This window comes from Lethenteron reissneri, chromosome 56 (genome assembly GCF_015708825.2).
Source record: "Lethenteron reissneri isolate LAM-NWPU_2019-01 chromosome 56, ASM1570882v1, whole genome shotgun sequence".
Taxonomy (NCBI): domain Eukaryota; kingdom Metazoa; phylum Chordata; class Hyperoartia; order Petromyzontiformes; family Petromyzontidae; genus Lethenteron; species Lethenteron reissneri.
The window spans coordinates 9,346,650-9,365,974 of record NC_083834.1 but is presented as its reverse complement, the minus strand read 5'-3'; the positions used below and the strand labels follow the sequence as shown (position 1 = coordinate 9,365,974).

General features: G+C 53.4%; 1 protein-coding gene across 1 annotated transcript; it reads left to right on the top strand.

Annotated features, from left to right (window-relative positions):
• The first annotated feature begins 2,951 nt into the window (after positions 1–2,951).
• CYYR1 (cysteine and tyrosine rich 1) lies at positions 2,952–15,067 on the top strand. The gene is made up of 4 exons (XM_061574602.1): positions 2,952–3,394; positions 12,411–12,522; positions 13,046–13,221; positions 14,838–15,067. The coding sequence occupies exons 1-4, from the start codon at positions 3,334–3,336 to the stop codon at positions 14,963–14,965; spliced, it is 477 nt and encodes a 158-aa protein (XP_061430586.1). The 5' UTR covers positions 2,952–3,333; the 3' UTR covers positions 14,966–15,067.
• Positions 15,068–19,325: the final 4,258 nt, after the last annotated feature.

Below are 19,325 nucleotides of genomic sequence, written 5' to 3'. Positions count from 1 at the left end.
AATCATCTGACCCATAGGTGGCAGCCATCTCAAGCCAGAGGACGAGAGGACTCTAGCCGCCACGCATATAAAGGATTTAGAGTGAAAAACCTTTTTTTACGGGTTAATTTTTTAGTATTTGGTCATGGAGTGAAAGAGGGATTTGTGTGCTGCCCCACATTCTCCTCACTCTCTTCCTCGCAGCAGTGCTCACAGCCACGAGTGTCAATCTTCACACCGGCAGCTATAGACACGAACCCCAGAGCGACGGCACGGTGTTTAATCTGGCCAGGCTACGTGCTCACACCACAGTGAGAGAACATTGTGCTCGAGAACTTGTGTTTTTTTGCCGATGACGCAGGCGGAGTGACATTCAAGAAATCGCGAAACCCAAGTGCTGCTGCTGCTGCTGCGAACCAATTTGCGGCCAAGAATCAACACGAGTAAGACTGAGATCTTGACTTAAAGCTTGCGTGACTGCAGGAATTCATATTCTTTGGGTCTTTCGGTAAAGTCACCGAGATAGGTTCAAAGAAAAAACTACGACATTTCGATAACAACACAAGTGATCCTCATATTTTTTTTCTCCTGATGACGATCACTTTTATTGTGATCGAAACGTCGTAGTTTTTTTGTCATTTTCTTTGAACCTATCTACGTGACTTTACCGAAAGACCCAAAGAATATAAGACTGAGATGTCGTCACTACCAGCAAAAAACACGAAACTGTAATCCACGTCCACCCAGGAATGTTTTCGTCAATGGTGGAGCTCGTAACGACGACTCTGCAGACACGGAGGTCACGCAGCGCCTTCAAGCTGCATCTCAGGCATTCGGTAGCCTCGATAGGCTCCCCGGTCCCCAGCGTGTCCACCAAAGTGAAGGCCTAACAGACGGAGCCAGTGGTCATTCGTCCACCACTTTGCTCTGCGGAAACACGTGGCACACAACAGGCGGCACGTGAAGAAACGGACGTGCCCACAGCTGAGCACATTTGAAACAAATCACGAGGACGAACTGGCCAAGGCCTAATGACAAAGCAACCGAGATGCTGGCTAGAGCTGGGACTCCCAGTGCAGAAAGGAAGCAGTCACCCCCTCTCGGTTGAAATGGTCAGGGCACGTACACCAGGAATGCCAGAACGTCGGCTTCCTGATGCCCTTCTTGACGGTGGACTCAGAGAGGCTGAAGCATGCGTGTTCCCGGTGGCCAAACCAAACTTTGCGACAAAGACACCTCAAGACAGCCAACAATAGCAATGTGGACACGTGGGAGGAAATGTCAGAGCCCAGGCGCTCGCTGCCACCGACTTGGCGAAGAGGGTTGAAAAGAAAGAGCAGCAGCGGAACAACACCAATCCCATCCAGCAGACGAGGAGCGGCTATCTGACCACAGTGCTGCCGATGCTTATGTTCAAGGGGCTGGTGCCCTCTCATCCCACCCAGGAGATAACGCTGTTGTAGCTGCTGTAGCTGTTGTAGCTGTTGTAGTTGTTGTAGCTGCTGTAGCTGCTGTAGTTGTTGTAGCTGCTGTAGTTGTTGTAGCTGTTGTAGCTGCTGTAGCTGCTGTAGCTGTTGTAGCTGCTGTAGTTGTTGTAGCTGTTGTAGCTGCTGGAGCAGCTGGAGCTGCTGAAGCAGCTGCCAAGCCACTCGGTGTTCTCCGCAAGCCACCATCGTTCGCGATGGACAGCCGAAGGTTGAGTAGACAGCGTAAATGTGTCACGATAATTCCAGATTTGATGTTTTCGTGATTGCAAGGATCCCATACTCTTTGGTTCTTTCGGTAAAGTCACGAAGGTGTAAAAATAAATAAATAAAATCACCACGTTTCTATTGCAACACAATCAATCATCATCAGGTGTGACAACCATAGCAATAATAAAAAAAATTGCTGTGGTTGTCACACCTGATGATGATTGCTTGTGTTGCAATCAAAACGTCGTGATTTATTTTATTTATTTTTTCACCTACGTGACTTTACCGAAAGAACCAAAGCGTATGTGTCACGATAACTTTCCAGGGCGGCGACAGCTTCATTTAATTTAAGTGGCTCTGTCCGGTGACGGACGGTTATGTAGCTCGAGAATGGAAGTTCACCAACGCGATCTATGGAACATTGTAACCCACTGGAAATCAATTCCGAACCACAATATTGGTCGTGCAAGCCAAGGCTTCCTCCCAATTGATGCTCTTACGCGAACCAGCCCACGAGATGGCGCATAGCGTGGGAGGAAAGTGGCGGTCTGGGGTGGGGGATGATGGGGGTGGTGATGGTGGGCGAGCGGTGGTGCAGCAGTTAGCGTGGCCGCCGCGACGAACCCAGCCACCCGAGTTCGATTCCCGCTCTCTGAACCGGTCCTCGGGCCTCCCCTAGGTCCACTCAGCCTCAAACGAGTTGCCTGGTGCGCTGTGTAAAATCATCGCCACTGGGGAGACAAAGGCGGTTGGGCGTAGTGCTGAGCCTTCCGGCCATCATAGGTGCTACTGCCGAGCAGCACTTGCCCTCAACTGTCTGTTCAAAGCCTATCCGGGGCATCTTTGTCTTTGGTGGTGGCGGGGGAAGCGTGCGCGATTGTTTCTTCTTCTTCCAACAAATGTGACGCGAGTCGGGGGGTAGGGAGGGAGGAGGGGGGGGCAGAGGAGGAGGGCGCAGGGGAGGGAGGGGGGTGGCAGAGAAAGAGGGGGAAGAGGAGATGGGGGCAAGGTAGGGGAGGGAGCGGGCAGGGGAGGGGGCTAGCAGAGAAAGAGGGGGCAGAGGAGGTGGGGGCAGGGGAGAGAAGGGGCAGGGGAGGGAAGGGGGCAGGGGAGGGAGGGGCAGGGAGGGGGTAGCAGGAAGAGGGGATGGGAGGGCGCAGGGAGGGAAGGGCGGCAGGGGGAGGGATGGCAGAGGGAGGGGGGTAGCAGAGAAAGAGGGGGGGAGAGGAGGAGGGGGCAGGGGAGCGGGGAGGTGGTTGTGGAGAGCAAGGCAGCAAGCAGCAGAGCCACCCACCCACCCAGTCTTCCTGCCCGCGTGCCGTGCCGTGCGAGAGAGAGAAGAGCGAGGCGAGCTTCAGCAGCTGACGTTGTTGTTACTGCGTGGCGGGGAGGGGAACAGGAACGCCACCACATAGAGTTTGGGGGTCGATCCCAAACATCTCAGCCGAAAAGTTCTCAAAACCCTTGCGCTTACCCCCCCCACCCCACCACCCCTACTCGGATTAGGGTTTTTATCTGTCGTGATTTGTGCCGGTATCCCTGCGTGGGACGAGAGCTCGAGAGAGAGAGGGGGGAGGGAGAGACGGAACGGGACTTATCAGCCGCCGCTGCTGCTGCTGCGAGAGAGGGAAACCTTTTGTCTCGCAAGAAGGAATGCGCGATGATGACTTCGCGTCTGCGCGCCACTCCGCCTGCCCTCTTGGCAGTGGTCGCCTTTGTCGGTGAGTTGTTCCCCATCGCGTCGGGTCGCGGTCTTATCCACCGCTGGATGGAGCCCTCTCAAAGCCGGCATCATCTCTCGCTGTCATCGTCGTCATCGGCCATGATAAATCCACTGCTGGCTGGCGAGCCAACTCCACCGCCATCTCTCGCGCGGTCTATGCGATGGAGCAATCCGCGAAACGTCTGACACGCCGCGGGCTTCTCGTTCCACGGCTCCATCATCTTCCGCGCGCTGCTCCCTCGATCGTTCGCGGGGCCTCCTCTGCCCTCTCCGGCGAAGTTTTCCCGCACGCCGCACATCGCAGCAGTCGCTTTGGTCCGACGCGCCGAGCCCAAGGCCACTTTCGTACAACCACTTTTCTCCGCAAGTCGGTCCGTCTCCGTGCCCGGGGGTCTCGTCCCTCTCGATCCGCGTGAGCCCTCGACCCTTTTCACTGCAGCCTTGCACCCCCCTCCCTTTGGGTTTCAATCGTACACAACGTGTACAACGTTAAATACATACATAGGGTTTGATGAAACAAAGTTGTCAGTTTAACACGCAGGCTTTCGCGACCAATATCATCCATTGTAGAGATGTTGCTGTACTGGTGACGAATTGGCACGTTCTGTTTACGCGACAAACCTCACTACTTGGCTGTGTCGGGTGGTGGAGGGGTTAACGACACATTTACGCGATATAACCCCAAAACACCTCTATTATGAAAGTAAGCTGTAGCTTACATTCCCGTGCTTAATTGTGTTGTCGACTATTTACCTTCTCAAAAATTCTGGCCCATGTCTCTCATCCCCCCCAACCCCCAGAAAGGGCATCTCGCACCCCCACGATGTGCGTGCCCCCCAGGCCGAGAAGACGCAGAACCCCTAAACTCGATAACCCACGTCTTGTGTGTCCGCCCTTGCCGTCTCTTTGGCATAACTCCAAGCGCCTTCTCCCACGTGTCTTCTGCGTGCTTCTTGTCCCGAACTCATCCCTCTCGATGTGTCGTCTCCCCCACACGTGGCCTGTGGACAGACTTGGTTGTCCTCGTTTTGTGCTCGATCGTGGTTGGGGAATGTCCATGTCGCGGGGTTTTTTTTGTCCGACGACGTCTGCGAGTTGTTGTCTGCATTGTGTTTTTTGTTCCCACGGTCACAGAGCCGTGCCCGCGTGGGTGTCTGCATGCCCCACGTGGTTGTCTACATGACCCACGTGGTTGTCTGCATGACCCACGTGGTTTGTCTGCATGACCCACGTGGTTGTCTGCATGACCCACGTGGTTGTCTGCATGCCCCACGTGGGTTGTCTGCATGACCCACGTGGTTGTCTGCATGACCCACGTGGTTGTCTGCATGACCCACGTGGTTGTCTGCATGACCCACGTGGTTGTCTGCATGACCCACGTGGTTTGTCTGCATGACCCACGTGGTTGTCTGCATGCCCCACGTGGTTGTCTACATGACCCACGTGGTTGTCTGCATGACCCACGTGGTTTGTCTGCATGACCCACGTGGTTGTCTGCATGACCCACGTGGTTGTCTGCATGCCCCACGTGGTTGTCTGCATGCCCCACGTGGTTGTCTGCATGACCCACGTGGGTTGTCTGCATGACCCACGTGGTTGTCTGCATGACCCACGTGGTTGTCTGCATGACCCACGTGGGTTGTCTACATGACCCACGTGGTTGTCTGCATGACCCACGTGGTTTGTCTGCATGACCCACGTGGTTGTCTGCATGACCCACGTGGTTGTCTGCATGCCCCACGTGGGTTGTCTGCATGACCCACGTGGTTGTCTGCATGACCCACGTGGTTGTCTGCATGACCCACGTGGTTGTCTGCATGACCCACGTGGGTTGTCTGCATGACCCACGTGGGTTGTCTGCATGACCCACGTGGTTGTCTGCATGACCCACCTGGGTTGTCTGCATGACCCACGTGGTTGTCTGCATGACCCACGTGGTTGTCTGCATGACCCACGTGGGTTGTCTGCATGACCCACGTGGTTGTCTGCATGACCCACGTGGGTTGTCTGCATGACCCACGTGGGTTGTCTGCATGACCCACGTGGTTGTCTGCATGACCCACCTGGGTTGTCTGCATGACCCACGTGGTTGTCTGCATGACCCACGTGGTTGTCTGCATGACCCACGTGGTTGTCTGCATGACCCACGTGGTTGTCTGCATGACCCACCTGGGTTGTCTGCATGACCCACGTGGTTGTCTGCATGACCCACGTGGGTTGTCTGCATGACCCACGTGGGTTGTCTGCATGACCCACGTGGTTGTCTGCATGACCCACGTGGGTTGTCTGCATGACCCACGTGGGTTGTCTGCATGACCCACGTGGGTTGTCTGCATGACCCACGTGGGTTGTCTGCATGACCCACATGGGTTGTCTGCATGACCCACCTGGGTTGTCTGCATGACCCACGTGGTTGTCTGCATGACCCACGTGGTTGTCTACATGACCCACGTGGGTGTCTACATGACCCACGTGGTTGGGGTGGATGGTGTAGGGGAGTCATCGTGGTTAAAAACTAAAACAGACTATAATCGCTATTTTTTTGGTACATTTTACCAGGTAAAGCCCACGGAACTATATAGTAGTTTTTTGCATAAGCGACCTGGCTATCACAAATCATAACTCAAGCTAAGTTGCTTATCTTCACGACGTAGGAATTTATAACAGCGGCCAAATACTCTGAACGCGTGATGTTGATTCTAAAAAAAATCCACGTGACCATGGGGAGAGAGAGAGAGAGATAAAGACGCAAACTCCAAATATAGAGCAGTCGTCAGGGTTGGGAACGAGCCCACGACCTCCTGTAGACCAGGCGAGGTAGTTAACATCTCCTAGCTACTGTGGTTGTTGGGTCGGTCCCAATGTCGTCTTTGGGGCCCCGAAACAGAGAATCATTTGTTGGGTGACCTTTTCAACTTTGACACCGCCCTGCGACGAGAGACGATTGAATGGACGACTGTGTGGACAAGGGATGCAGTGAGGCGTGGAACTCACAGACAAGATACACAGTTGTGGTGAGGTGTGGAACACACAGACAAGATACACAGTTGTAGTGAGGCGTGGAACACACAGACAAGATACACAGTTGTAGTGAGGTGTGGAACTCACAGACAAGATACACAGTTGTGGTGAGGTGTGGAACACACAGACAAGATACACAGTTGTAGTGAGGCGTGGAACACACAGACAAGATACACAGTTGTAGTGAGGTGTGGAACTCACAGACAAGATACACAGTTGTGGTGAGGTGTGGAACACACAGACAAGATACACAGTTGTAGTGAGGCGTGGAACACACAGACAAGATACACAGTTGTAGTGAGGCGTGGAACACACAGACAAGATACACAGTTGTAGTGAGGCGTGGAACACACAGACAAGACACACAGTTGTAGTGAGGCGTGGAACACACAGACGAGATACACAGTTGTAGTGAGGCGTGGAACACACAGACAAGATACACAGTTGTAGTGAGGTGTGGAACACACAGACAAGATACACAGTTGTAGTGAGGCGTGGAACACACAGACAAGATACACAGTTGTAGTGAGGCGTGGAACACACAGACAAGATACACAGTTGTAGTGAGGTGTGGAACACACAGACAAGATACACAGTTGTAGTGAGGCGTGGAACACACAGACAAGATACACAGTTGTAGTGAGGCGTGGAACACACAGACAAGATACACAGTTGTAGTGAGGTGTGGAACACACAGACAAGATACACAGTTGTAGTGAGGCGTGGAACACACAGACGAGATACACAGTTGTAGTGAGGCGTGGAACACACAGACGAGATACACAGTTGTAGTGAGGTGTGGAACACACAGACAAGATACACAGTTGTAGTGAGGCGTGGAACACACAGACAAGACACACAGTTGTAGTGAGGCGTGGAACACACAGACAAGATACACAGTTGTAGTGAGGCGTGGAACACACAGACAAGATACACAGTTGTAGTGAGGTGTGGAACACACAGACAAGATACACAGTTGTAGTGAGGCGTGGAACACACAGACAAGATACACAGTTGTAGTGAGGCGTGGAACACACAGACAAGATACACAGTTGTAGTGAGGTGTGGAACACACAGACAAGATACACAGTTGTAGTGAGGCGTGGAACACACAGACAAGATACACAGTTGTAGTGAGGCGTGGAACACACAGACAAGATACACAGTTGTAGTGAGGCGTGGAACACACAGACAAGATACACAGTTGTAGTGAGGCGTGGAACACACAGACAAGATACACAGTTGTAGTGAGGCGTGGAACACACAGACAAGATACACAGTTGCAGTGAGGCGTGGAACACACAGACAAGATACACAGTTGTAGTGAGGCGTGGAACACACAGACAAGATACACAGTTGTAGTGAGGCGTGGAACACACAGACAAGATACACAGTTGTAGTGAGGCGTGGAACACACAGACAAGACACACAGTTGTAGTGAGGCGTGGAACACACAGACAAGACACACAGTTGTAGTGAGGCGTGGAACACACAGACAAGATACACAGTTGTAGTGAGGTGTGGAACACACAGACAAGATACACAGTTGTAGTGAGGTGTGGAACACACAGACAAGATACACAGTTGTAGTGAGGTGTGGAACACACAGACGAGATACACAGTTGTAGTGAGGCGTGGAACACACAGACAAGATACACAGTTGTAGTGAGGTGTGAGACTCACAGACAAGATACACAGTTGTAGTGAGATAAGGGAGATGTGGTGAGACGAGATCCCAACAGAAACAAGGACAACATTGCGAGACGGATTCGCTTTAGAAGGAGATTAATTCGCTCGTGTTGTGTGTTACTGAATTAGCTTGCTATTGTCTTAAACTAACTTTTGAACTCGAGACCATTTTAGTTAGATTCACTGACAATTGTCTTGTGCACCCAATCTCTCGCCTGGTGCGCACTCTGGGGCTCGCCACGAAACGTTTAAAAAAGAAAACTCGCTCACAAACGCGTGCGGGTACCACGCTGTGCCAGGAGTAAGATTCACGAGGTGAAAGATCGCTTACAAGGTACACGCCGGGGACTTCATCTCGAACCGACCGGCGTGGTGAAGTATGGTCAAACACCACCGACGGGAACCAGCACGGCGTGGGGAAGGCCTCGTCCGACCGGTGGCTTGACAGCAAAGGGCTGTTCCGTGCATCGTTTTACGCAGCGTGTGTCAATCAGGAATGTTCAGTCATGGTGACCTCACGAGGCTACGTAAACAGCCCGATGACCAACTCGCGTGAAACGCGCACGATCTTCCTACATCTTGGAAGCTTAAGCAGGAGGGGGGGGGGGTGTGAGCCTGGTGAATGCTCGCGATGGATGGGTGACCTAATACGTGCACGAACAGGTTGCTGCTCTCGACTGCCGCCGGGACTACGTCGTGGGTGCCACGGTGGCGAGATGTTAACTACCTCGCCTGGTATGCAGGGGGTCGTGGGTTCGATCCCGACCCAGACGCCTGCTGTATATATTTGTAGTTTGTATGTCTCTCTCATCAACATCAGGGTGGCAAGGATATGTTAACTACCTCGCCTGGTATGCAGGAGGTCGTGGGTGTGAACCCGACCCTGACGACGCCTGCTGCTGTATATTTGGAGTTTTCACGTTCGTTCTCTCTGTGGTCACGTGAATTTCTCTCCAGGTGCTCCGGGTTTTCCCTCCGCATACAGAATCAACATCGAGCGTTTAAGAGTATTTGTCTGCTATAAATTTCCACGCGACGATAAGCCGCTTCGTTGAGCTACCATCTGTGGTCAGGTCCCTTCTGAAAAAAATCTATATAGCTCAGTGGGTCCTACGTGGTAAAATAAAACATAGTTTAAATAGTTTTAAAGTGGGAGGGTTCGGTGAAATCCATTGTGAAACTTCTGTACTTCTGTGCTGAAATAAACTAAACTTTTTTTTTATTTACCAGGTAAAGCTCACTAAGCTCTACACCTATTTTTCAGAAGCGACCTGGCTATTGCAAATGATAGCTCAACGATCGTGGCTTCATCACGTGGAAATTTGCAGCAGCCAAATACTCCATAAACGCGTGACGTTCATTCTAAATGTGGAGGGGAAAAACCGGAGGACCCGGAGAAAAATACACGCGACCACGGGGAGAGCGAGAGAGAGAGACACGCAAACTCCAAATATACAGCAGCCGTCAGGGTCGGGATCGAATCCACGACCTCCTGTATACCAGACAAGGGAGTTAACATCTCCAAGCCATCGACCTCCTGTATGTCAGGCAAGGGAGTTAACATCTCCTAGCTACCGACCTCCTGTATACCAGGAAAGGGAGTTAACATCTCGCCACTGACCTCCTGTATACCAGGCGAGGGAGTTAACATCTCCTAGCCACCGACCTCCTGTACACCAGGCAAGGGAGTTAACATCTCCAAGCCACCGACCTCCTGTAAACCAGGCGAGGGAGTTAACATCTCGCCACTGACCTCCTGTATACCAGGCGAGGGAGTTAACATCTCCTAGCCACCCGCGAGCCCTATGGCTCCATGGTCTAGCTCTTCACCAACAGCTGACAGACCGGTGTGGCGCACAAAGTATCGTGCCAACCGGCACATCCATCGGTGGATTGACAAGGCCCTCATCCAACAGTGGATTGACAAGGCCCTCATCCAGCAGTGGGTCGGCAAAAAAGGGCCTGCGCATTTACACAAATCGTTTGAAAATGTCGCGTAACTGAGCGCGAGTCCGTTTTTGTAAAGTCAAAGCTTTCTCACGCATCGCCGCCCTCTTTAGCCATAATCGCGTCTTGTCAAAGTTTAGTCGGCTAAAACATTCCCTAAATCGGATACATTTTACACGTACGGATACGTCAACCAGAGCCACGCGTTGTGCCGTTGGCAGCAGGAACGGCTCGTGTCGCTTTTAAGTGGGTCACCGAAATTCACGCGAGTTGTTCGCGTGCATTTACAACACTTGCGTGCGGTGTGAGCACCTCCTGTCACGGTGAAATGCGCTAAAAACTAACCGCGGTGAAGGTGCAGCCCTACAATTGCTTGCGGGCTGAGCCATCGACTGATTTCTTCAACTACAGGTCACACGCGAAATATTGTGATAATTATTTTATTGTGTTTTATTTTTATTATTTTATTACTTCCCTTCTACGTGACTTTACCGAAAGAACCAAGAAGATGATATCGTGCTACAGTTTTCACGTGTCCCTCTATCGCGTGCCGGCGTTTCTGAAGTGCACCTTCCACCAATCTGCCCTCGACTCCTTCCCCCCCCCCCTAGCCCAACACCCCGCCCCCCCAGCCCTGTTCCAAGTCCAGGCTCGAGCAAAAACACTTTCCGTCCTTCATGCGGACTGTCCGCCTCCCCCACTCAGCCCTCTGTCTCTGCAGAGTAAACACACCCAACTGTGTTTGTGCTGCGTCTTGAGATAACGGTCACATTCGGACGATACTCGCACAAAGCCACGGTGTATCGTGTGCTGTTGCTGTTGTTGTGCTTGTTATCTGCCCTTCGTATTCAAGAAAGGGTTATTTAATTCTAGATTTGAAGCTTTCGTGACTGCAAGGATTCATATTCTTTGATACAGCGAGCGTGCTGTGACGGTTCCACCTGAAGACGGAAGCTTGTGTTGCCTCCGAAACGTCGTGATTTTTATTTTATTTTACTTTTATTAATTTTAATTTTAAAGGGTTATTTGCCAAAAGAAGCCTCTTTGGCAGTGCGATGTATCCAGTATACAAGGCAGTTTAGGATGTGTGAATGTGTTTTTTCCTCCCTCTGACAGTCGACGTGGCTGAAACCCCTTGCCCTGGTCAAGTGCGGCCTTGAGAATGTATCTTCTTTGCCTATGATCGCCTCTGTCCCTTTTTTTTTAAGCGTCTCCATACACGCTTCTGCCGTGAAGTCATCTCGTTTGTATGTATCGATCTCAACTGTACCTCTCTGCCGTCTGGCATTCCGCGCCCCTCCAAACGGAGGGACCCCCCCTCTTCTCCAGACTATTTAGATGCGCGCGGTTTCCTTCATTTGCACAGCGGTCCTTGAGACGCGGTCACATTTACGAACCGTATGAATCGAAAGTGTATAGAAGGGTGTTTTTCATGTATACCCGTACACCACTGCAAACGCGTTCCGGTCCCAAAAAAATTTGTATTCGCATGTTAATACAATTTTTTCTCCCGCGACCAAATCGCACGGAACGCACACCCGCTATCTCATCGGATCTCGCGGCGAAAACGTGATTGTGCCTGGATAGTGCTCGCGCACAGCGCTGCGGGGCTGCGTTGTCAACAGTGGCGAAGTTTACACATCGCACCAGGTAGTCATTTGAGGCTGAGTCGACCTAGTGGAGGCCCAGGACCGGTTCTGATAATCGTCACCGGTGTGGGCCGTGAACGGGAATCGAACTCGGGTCGCCGGGTTTGTAGCGCAGCGTAGCACTAACCGCTACACTCCCGCTCCCCACTATATCTACACGCACACACACACGCGCACACACACGCACACACACGCACACACACGCACACACACACGCACACACACACGCACACACACGCACACACACACGCACACACACACACGCACACACACACACACACAAAAAAGATAAAGATCCCCCGTATAGCCTGAACAGACTGTAGGGGCAAGTGCTGTTAGCGAGCACCTATGAAGGCCGGAACGGTACACGAGGGGGTGGGTGGCCAGCACCACGCCCGACCGCCTTTGTCTCCCTAGTGGCGATGTTTACACACCGCACCAGGTACTCATTTAAGGCTGAGTCGACCTAGGGAAGGCCCAGGACCGGTTCAGATAATCGTCACTGGTGTTAGCCGTGAGCGGGAATCGAACCCGGGTCGCCAGGTTCATAGCGCAGCGCGCTAACCGCTACCGCTCCCCACAACACACACACACGCACACGCACACGCGCACACGCACACACGCACACACACACACGCACACACACACACACACGCACATCTCACGATGCGTTTTAATTGCGGTGCTCGCGCTGCGCCTGTTTGGCAGACGTGGCGCTGGCGCAGTGCTACGACGTGTGCGACCAGGAGAAGTACTGCTGCAGCTCCGACGACACGGCCTACTGCTGCTCGTACCTCTCCTACGTGGGCAACGTGCTGACGTGAGTGCACGCCTGCGGCGCCTCCATTCATTCTTCTAGCCCCGCTCGGAAGGGTCCACTCAGAGTTGGCATCCATCTGCGGGAGCAGGTCTCCGCCGAATGCGTTTAGCCCCACCGCCACTTTCCCATAACCCCCCTCTACCCCCTGCAGTATTGCCCAAGCAGAGCGTGGCGGTGCGATGCAGTGTAGAGGGCCGGATATGAAATGTAAAATCGCATTTTTGTCGTTAGACGAGTTTGTGAATAAACTCCTCCAGCCAGTCGAACTTCGTTTTTCAGATCCACGTCTTTTGTATGACCGAGCAGCCGGATCAACATCATTTGCTAGAAAGGTGTGGGGGGTGGGTTGGGGGGGGGCAACAAACAATGCAGGGCGTGACAAATCCCCCGGGCATTTCAGAATCGCAACCGGAAACATTAACATGCCACTGGAGGAAATCCGACGAGCTACAAAGCTCTTTTTCGCAGACATCCAGCGGAGCGTCTCGCCCGTCGCGTCCGTGTGGTTGCGCGCGCTGTGCAGGGGGGCGGCGATCGCCGGCATCGTGCTGGGCCTCGTCTTCCTGCTGGGGATCATCGCGGCCGTGGCCGTGTGCATCTGCTCCTGCCTCAAGTCGAGCCAGCGCAGGGTGGGCATGGCGACGCCGTCGCGCTCCAACGCGCTCAGCACCGTCACCGTGGCGGCCGGCGAGGGTTATAGTAAGTACGGTGGGTCGGTGCGTTGGCGGGTCGGTCCGTCGGTGTTTAATTTACGTGCCGATATCGGAGCGAATATTAAGTAGGCATCGGGTGCACGTCGCAGCAGGACTGGAAACGGTACAGGAGGCACGGAGCAACAGGAATGAGTTAAGCCCGTCACGACCTCGGCGGCTAACATCGACCGAGCAAGATTAAGTGCGACCGTGCGCAGCGAATATTTAGGACGCGCAAAAAAAAAATCTACGGAGTAAATTAAACAAATAATAAATAAGGATCGCGTTTTTTTTCTCATTTTAAATTTTATGGGAAGGCAAGTCGCAACGGATGGGTCTTGCGCAGACCGCGTGGAATTTAGCGACGCTTCGGCAATTTGGAGCCAGGTCATCTGTGCTGCGGATAAAGCGTGCTTGTTAAAGAGTTAATGGAATGTTTTGAAGGCACACGCTCGCTCTAATCATCAGCCGCTTCGTCGACGGCCAGTTGAAGACGAAATATACGAATTTCTGTTGGGTTGCTTCTGCAGGTGACTCTCATTTATCCACGGGCGGATTATCCTCATTGGCGATTAACAGTGCTCATTCGCACCTTTCACGATCCGGCGCATGCGTGCGTTGGTTTAATTATTAAATGCTCCTCGGCAGCTACCCCTAACCACAACAAACTAACAAACCGGCCCAGTCGCTCGCCCTGCCCATACTCACAGCCACGCCATCCAACCAATCTGTAGCTCGAATATTTACCTCCCCAGCCAACCAAACCCCTACTCCAAGTAGGGTCCAGCACTACTTCCAACGTAAACAAATTACTCAACCGTTCAATAACAAAGAAAAAAAAATACCCGACTCATTCGGCAACAACACTGCCTTAAAAAGAAAAGGCGTATGATAGGCAGCGTGTTGGGCAATGGGCCTTCTTCACAGCGCATAGAGAGAGGCCAGAGAGCCCCAACCACAATAGCCAAGTAAACACTACCCCTACCCCTAACCACGTTAGTCAAGCAAACTGCACCATTACTCCAAACCCCAACTAATCAAGTAACCCCTGTCCCGTCGTCTTGGCCTTACAACCCATGGCCATAAGCCCTTCCGCTCCCGCTGGAACCTCACCAGAGATCCCCTTTGCACTGTTGGCGTTTGCTCGCCTCTGTGTGCGGCGGTGCGATGTGTGGGGCTACGCAGCTGGTGTTGCAAAGCGGCTCTCTCCGTGCACGTGCCCTGGGAGTTCCCCACCCCCGTCCGTCTCCCTGGGGTAGCGGTGAGCGGTGAGCGCGCGACGCGACGGAGCCGGTGACCCGGGCTCGATTCCCGCTCCCGGCCAACGCCAGGCGACGATTATCTGAACCGGTCCTGGGCCTGCTCTAGGGTCGATTCGGCCTCACGAGTACCTGATACGGTGTGTAAAAAACATCGCCACTGGGGGGAGACAAAGGCGGCCGGGCGTGGTTGCTGGCCACCCACCCCCCTCGCGTGCCGTGCCGGTGCCTCGTCGGCGCTGCTCGCTAACGGCACTCGCCCCAACAGCCTGTCCCAGGCTACGCGGGGCGGATCTATGGCAGAACCCCTCCCGTCTCTGACTTGCCCCTTCCTTACCCATGACCCTGTGTCCGGCCTGTGCAGGCTTCCCCCCGCCACCGCCGTACAGTCCGTACAGTCCGGCAGTGGGAGCCGACCTGCCGCCCCCCTACGCGGCCCAAAGCACGGGCCCCGGGCCTGGCTACCCTCCTCCACCGTACCCGGGAAAGTAGCGGACGGGGGACGGAAGAGAAGCGAAACGGTCTCCTCTCTACCACGTTCAAGACCAAAGCGACGTGTTTTTTTAAAACTCTCTTTTTGTACTTAATGTAAAATAGAAAATCATCTCCCCCCCCCCCCCCCCCCCCCCCCCCCACTTGTTAAATGTAAATCAGAATCTTCATCTTCACTGTTTAAACAAACAAATAAAAAAATGAGGATTGGGAAGACTTGCATCCACTGCAAGGGGCATCATGGCTGATGGGCAAGACCGCTCTGACGTGATGGCTCAACGGAGAGAGAATGCGCCCGGGAGGGGATGACGGCCGCGGAGATGGAGCGGTGAGACGGGGGTCACGTGGGCGTGCAGGAACGAGGTGGGCAGTGCGGCGGCGCGCGGTGACTCCACTGTCGAGGGTGCAGGCGGTGCAACTGCACCGGTGTCGATAAGCCGGAGGAGGGGTGCAAAGGTGCTGGGGGTACGCTGGAGAGGGGGTACGCTGGAGAGGGGGTACACGGGAGAGGGGGTACGTGGGAGAGGGGGTACCATGGTAATGGGTGACCTTTATCCAGACAGTGGCTAATGATGATGATGCTGAAATGCAGAACCAAGTTGTTTGCCCAATGCAGATTTGGAACACGGTCTATGTGCTTAAGATTTTCTAAGTGGTTTATAAAGTGGATGGTGGCTGTCACGTGATGGCTGGAGACGACTCGGCAAGTGAACTGGAGGCTGTCACGTGATGGCTGGAGACGACTCAGCAAGTGAACTGGAGGCTGTCACGTGATGGATGGAGACGACTCAGCAAGTGAACTGGAGGCTGTCACGTGATGGATGGAGACGACTCAGCAAGTGAACTGGAGGCTGTCACGTGATGGATGGAGACGACTCAGCAAGTGAACTGGAGGCTGTCACGTGATGGATGGAGACGACTCGGCAAGTAAACTGGAGGCTGTCACGTGATGGCTGGAGACGACTCAGCAAGTGAACTGGAGGCTGTCACGTGATGGATGGAGACGACTCGGCAAGTGAACTGGAGGCTGTCACGTGATGGATGGAGACGACTTGGCAAGTGAACTGGAGGCTGTCACGTGATGGATGGAGACGACTTGGCAAGTGAACTGGAGGCTGTCACGTGATGGATGGAGACGACTCAGCAAGTGAACTGGAGGCTGTCACGTGATGGCTGGAGACGACTCGGCAAGTGAACTGGAGGCTGTCACGTGATGGATGGAGACGACTCAGCAAGTGAACTGGAGGCTGTCACGTGATGGATGGAGACGACTCAGCAAGTGAACTGGTGGCTGTCACGTGATGGCTGGAGACGACTTGGCAAGTGAACTGGAGGCTGTCACGTGATGGATGGAGACGACTCAGCAAGTGAACTGGAGGCTGTCACGTGATGGATGGAGACGACTCAGCAAGTGAACTGGTGGCTGTCACGTGATGGCTGGAGACGACTCGGCAAGTGAACTGGTGGCTGTCACGTGATGGCTGGAGACGACTCAGCAAGTGAACTGGAGGCTGTCACGTGATGGCTGGAGACGACTCAGCAAGTGAACTGGAGGCTGTCACGTGATGGCTGGAGACGACTCGGCAAGTGAACTGGTGGCTGTCACGTGATGGCTGGAGACGACTCGGCAAGTGAACTGGAGGCTGTCACGTGATGGATGGAGACGACTCGGCAAGTGAACTGGAGGCTGTCACGTGATGGCTGGAGATGACTCAGCAAGTGAACTGGAGGCTGTCACGTGATGGCTGGAGACGACTCAGCAAGTGAACTAGAGGCTGTCACGTGATGGCTGGAGACGACTCAGCAAGTGAACTGGAGGCTGTCACGTGATGGCTCGAGACGACTCAGCAAGTGAACTGGGGGCTGTCACGTGATGGCTGGAGACGACTCGGCAAGTGGACTGGGGGCTGTCACGTGATGGCTGGAGACGACTCAGCAAGTGAACTGGAGGCTGTCACGTGATGGCTCGAGATGACTCAGCAAGTGAACTGGGGGCTGTCACGTGATGGCTGGAGATGACTCAGCAAGTGAACTGGAGGCTGTCACGTGATGGCTGGAGATGACTCAGCAAGTGAACTGGAGGCTGTCACGTGATGGCTCGAGATGACTCGGCAAGTGAACTGGTGGCTGTCACGTGATGGCTCGAGATGACTCAGCAAGTGAACTGGTGGCTGTCACGTGATGGCTCGAGATGACTCAGCAAGTGAACTGGTGGCTGTCACGTGATGGCTCGAGATGACTCAGCAAGTGAACTGGATGCTGTCACGTGATGGCTCGAGATGACTCAGCAAGTGAACTGGTGGCTGTCACGTGATGGCTCGAGATGACTCAGCAAGTGAACTGGTGGCTGTCACGTGATGGCTCGAGATGACTCAGCAAGTGAACTGGTGGCTGTCACGTGATGGATGGAGACGACTCGGCAAGTGAACTGGTGGCTGTCACGTGATGGCTGGAGACGACTCAGCAAGTGAACTGGTGGCTGTCACGTGATGGATGGAGACGACTCAGCAAGTGAACTGGTGGCTGTCACGTGATGGATGGAGACGACTCAGCAAGTGAACTGGTGGCTGTCACGTGATGGCTCGAGATGACTCAGCAAGTGAACTGGTGGCTGTCACGTGATGGCTCGAGACGACTCGGCAAGTGAACTGGTGGCTGTCACGTGATGGCTGGAGACGACTCAGCAAGTGAACTGGTGGCTGTCACGTGATGGCTGGAGACGACTCAGCAAGTGAACTGGTGGCTGTCACGTGATGGCTGGAGACGACTCGGCAAGTGAACTGGAGGCTGTCACGTGATGGCTGGAGACGACTCAGCAAGTGAACTGGTGGCTGTCACGTGATGGCTGGAGACGACTCGGCAAGTGAACTGGAGGCTGTCACGTGATGGCTGGAGACGACTCAGCAAGTGAACTGGTGGCTGTCACGTGATGGCTGGAGACGACTCAGCAAGTGAACTGGTGGCTGTCACGTGATGGCTGGAGACGACTCGGCAAGTGAACTGGTGGCTGTCACGTGATGGCTCGAGACGTCTCGGCAAGTGAACTGGTGGCTGTCACGTGATGGCTCGAGACGACTCGGCAAGTGAACTGGTGGCTGTCACGTGATGGCTGGAGATGACTCGGCAAGTGAACTGGAGGCTGTCACGTGATGGCTCGAGACGACTCGGCAAGTGAACTGGTGGCTGTCACGTGATGGCTGGAGACGACTCGGCAAGTGAACTGGTGGCTGTCACGTGATGGCTGGAGACGACTCAGCACGTGAGCTGGTCACGGTCATTGTCGACCGAGATCGGCAAGCGCGCCTCCACCCATCTACGCGCCCGCTCCTGACAAAACAACCACCATGGCACCCACGTGTTGCTAAGATGCAGTTGTGTTAACACCAACGTGTTGGAATGTTTAGACTTAAACACTGAAAGGTACACTGGCCATCCTGCGTGTATTTATGTTGAACTTCTTTCGCACCGTACGTAGCCAACCGCGCTAGCCGGAGGTGCGGGGGCAAGACAACAAATGAAACACAAAGTTTAACACGTACGCTTTCGGAACTGATGTTATAAAGGTTTTGTTTTCACGTGAGATCGCGTCAATATAAATGCGTCGTTAACACACCGCCACCCGACACTGCCAATCAGTAAGGTTTGTCACGTAAGCAAAACGAGCCCAATTAGTGACCACTGCAGCAGCTTGTTGTACCTAATTGACACGTTTCGTTTACTTGACAAACCTCACTAATTGTCTGTGTCGGATGGTGGTGGGCTAACGATACAGTTATATTTACTCTAACCAAAAAACAAACCCCTTTTTTATTATGAATAAATACGAAAAGCAGTTCTAAAAAAATTTGTTTTAAATCTAAACTGATCCTCCCTGCCCCAATTCCAGGGTGACCTTTTGGTTGGAGACACAAGCTGCCGCTTATTCACCACGTGGTGATGACCGGTGTAGAGATGTTAACTCCCTCGCCCGGTACACAGGAGGGCGTGGGTTCGATCCCGACCCTGACGCCTGCTGCTGCTGCTGTACATTTGGAGTTTGCGTTTCTTTCTCCCCGTGGTCGCGTGGGTTTTGCTCCGGGTCCTCCGGTGTTTCCCCTCCACGTTGAGAATCAACATCATGCGTTTAGAAAATTTGGCTGTGATGTATTTCCGCGTGACGATGAGCCGCTTCGGTGAAGCTATCGTTGGTGATGGCCAAGTCGCTTCCGACAAAGAGCGACTTCACTCAGTGGGACTTACACCTGGTAAAAAATAAAAGAAAATAATTTAAATAGTGTTACAGTCTTGCGGCTGGCTTTGGTCATTTCATCGCTGAGAGTGGAGTTCAGGCGTGGAGATGCATTGATAACAGCGCTGGCTG